The sequence below is a fragment of the Rhizophagus irregularis genome, chromosome 11 (assembly GCF_026210795.1).
Source record: "Rhizophagus irregularis chromosome 11, complete sequence".
NCBI classification, from domain to species: Eukaryota; Fungi; Glomeromycota; class Glomeromycetes; order Glomerales; family Glomeraceae; genus Rhizophagus; species Rhizophagus irregularis.
In genome coordinates this window covers 3,659,073-3,661,365 of record NC_089439.1, presented here as the reverse complement: position 1 = coordinate 3,661,365, position 2,293 = coordinate 3,659,073, and the positions used below count along the sequence as shown (strand labels likewise).

General features: G+C 30.3%; 1 protein-coding gene across 1 annotated transcript; it reads right to left on the bottom strand.

The window, feature by feature from the left end:
* Positions 1-201: 201 nt before the first annotated feature.
* OCT59_003270 (uncharacterized protein) lies at positions 202-1,023 on the bottom strand (the record flags this gene model as incomplete). Its single annotated transcript, XM_025323292.1, has 1 exon — positions 202-1,023. One exon carries the CDS (start codon positions 1,021-1,023, stop codon positions 202-204), a length of 822 nt encoding a protein of 273 aa, XP_025176089.1.
* Positions 1,024-2,293: the final 1,270 nt, after the last annotated feature.

Here is a 2,293-nt window from a genome sequence, read left to right as displayed (position 1 = left end):
GGTGCAACCGGTTTGGTTACCTGATTCCTTAGTCATGTATATTATAACGATTATACAATGTTAATAAAAATTTAAAAAAAAACAATAAAGAAATACTTTTTTTTATTTATATTTCATTGTGTATAATTCATTATTTGTATAGAATAAATCATTATAATAGATTAGGCGTTAAAAAAGAAACTATTGAGAAAATAGATACTCCTAACTAATCAAAAATTTAGTAAAAGGAGTTGCGGTGGTATCATTCCTTCCCAAATCATGCAAATCCCAATTTTCCTCAATGGTCTTTGCTATCGAAAAATGTGTGTAATAGGTATCATCATTGTGATTTACATTCGGTTGGACTGGAGTGCCCAGAAGACTGCTAAAAATTTGATTCGGTTCTCCTTTTGACTCGGATTCATCAAAAGTAATAAAGAACAATGTGTTGGTAGTAAAAGCCGGATCTTGAAGTTTTGGTTCAAACCAACCTTTAAACCATGTCATTGCAAACGTGAGGTTGGTATCATGAGCATCATTGTCCTGATTTGGTGTGTAATAAGCAAATTGTGGTACACTATTCGTACTTATATCCATATCAAGCTGGCTAGCATTGACTATTTTCGCACAACGTACAGGGTCATCGTGTATGTTCACCATTGAAATAAATGGATTATGCTTACGTGCGTAAGAGTCATTGCTTGGACCAAATGAATACTGATAACAGTTGCCAGGGTAGTTTTCCATGTAAGCTTTCCAAGAAATTCCTTTATCTTCAAGAAGGTCGACTAAATTCTTGCCGGTCACATTGTAATCGGCATCATCTAATATTCCAAGTGTCGAACCATATATTTGAGCTATGTAATTAGGTTCAGATGGATGTTCAACGGCGAAAAAATTAGAAAGAAGAATGCCATCCTGACGATTTGTCAAGTCCGATAGGTAAGGATCATTCACTGCCGTTACGTAATCGGTGTTTTCAAAAATTATTAGAAAGAAACGATCAAAATATTTTCCTTTTACAATTTTGCCAGCCGTTCTCATACAAAAAATAATAAAAGTAACTGCTAATAGGGTGATAATATTAAAATATTTCATTTTCATTAATTTATTTTCTTTTAATGCTAAAAAGCGTGTGCAATAAATAGTGAGAAAGAAAGAGTGTTTTAAATATACACGACAAACCAAGCAGACTATCGAATTAGGTTTGAGTGACACGTAAATTTTATTCTAATTTTTAATTATTTTATTGAGGTTTGCCTTATGAACAATTATTATTAATTCCGAACTAAATTCAGTTGGATTCTAGATTACAGAAAATTAATCGACTAGATAAAAAAGGTTTTACTTCTTGGCATTCTATTAATAGAATATACAGGGTTTCACCTGATTTTGATGATCTGAATTTCAAAGTCGTAGCATAAACCAATAATATTATATAAGCTGCAGCACGTTTTTAAATATTAAAACCAATTTAACCTAATTTAGTGTAATAATAGAATGACATGACCGGACTTTATTCTATTTAATAACAACAAGAAGAATCAATCAGCAAAGGATTTATAAATAAAAAAAAAAAAAAATTACCGACGTTGGCACCTAGAAATGACAAATATACCTGTAAGTCACTACGAAATTTTTTATAACAAGTGTTCAATTTCGAACCCGAAGAGCATAAAAATGCTACGAAATATGATAAATTGTTACACATGATTTTATGCGCATAAATTTTACGGAAAAACATCAATTTGATTTCAGCGATTACCCATATAGATCATCCTATTCGTCAAGCAATAGGTGAGGAAAAGGTCAAGAAAAATATGAAGGTTCCTCTGTAATAAGAAGCTCCGAGGTTACTTAACGGATAAGCTTCTTAAGGCTAATATTATTAACGTGAATTTTGCCTCAAAGAAATAGTTTTGAAGAAATTTTTTCAAGTTCATCGACATTGTCGTCACTTCTGTTCAAATTATTATTTTATAAGAAAATTGTATTTTTAATAAAATAGAAAAAATTACATGGAAATCGAGATATTACCCTATATATAGGACGCTTTATTCCATCAAGAAAATAACAGATAGTGTACAAATAAATATCAATAATGGTTAATTTTCGTTTCGGAATGAATTAATTGATCGATTATTACATGTATCTGAATATTAAAAATTAATTTTAAAATCCCATAATCCTATATCATGATTCTTGTTTACAACTCGATTATCTTTTTTGTAACGTTCATCTTTGTTATTATTCCAGTTTAGAAACTGACTTCTAGATGAAATAAAGTATTTCTATCATAATGTACATGTTACGT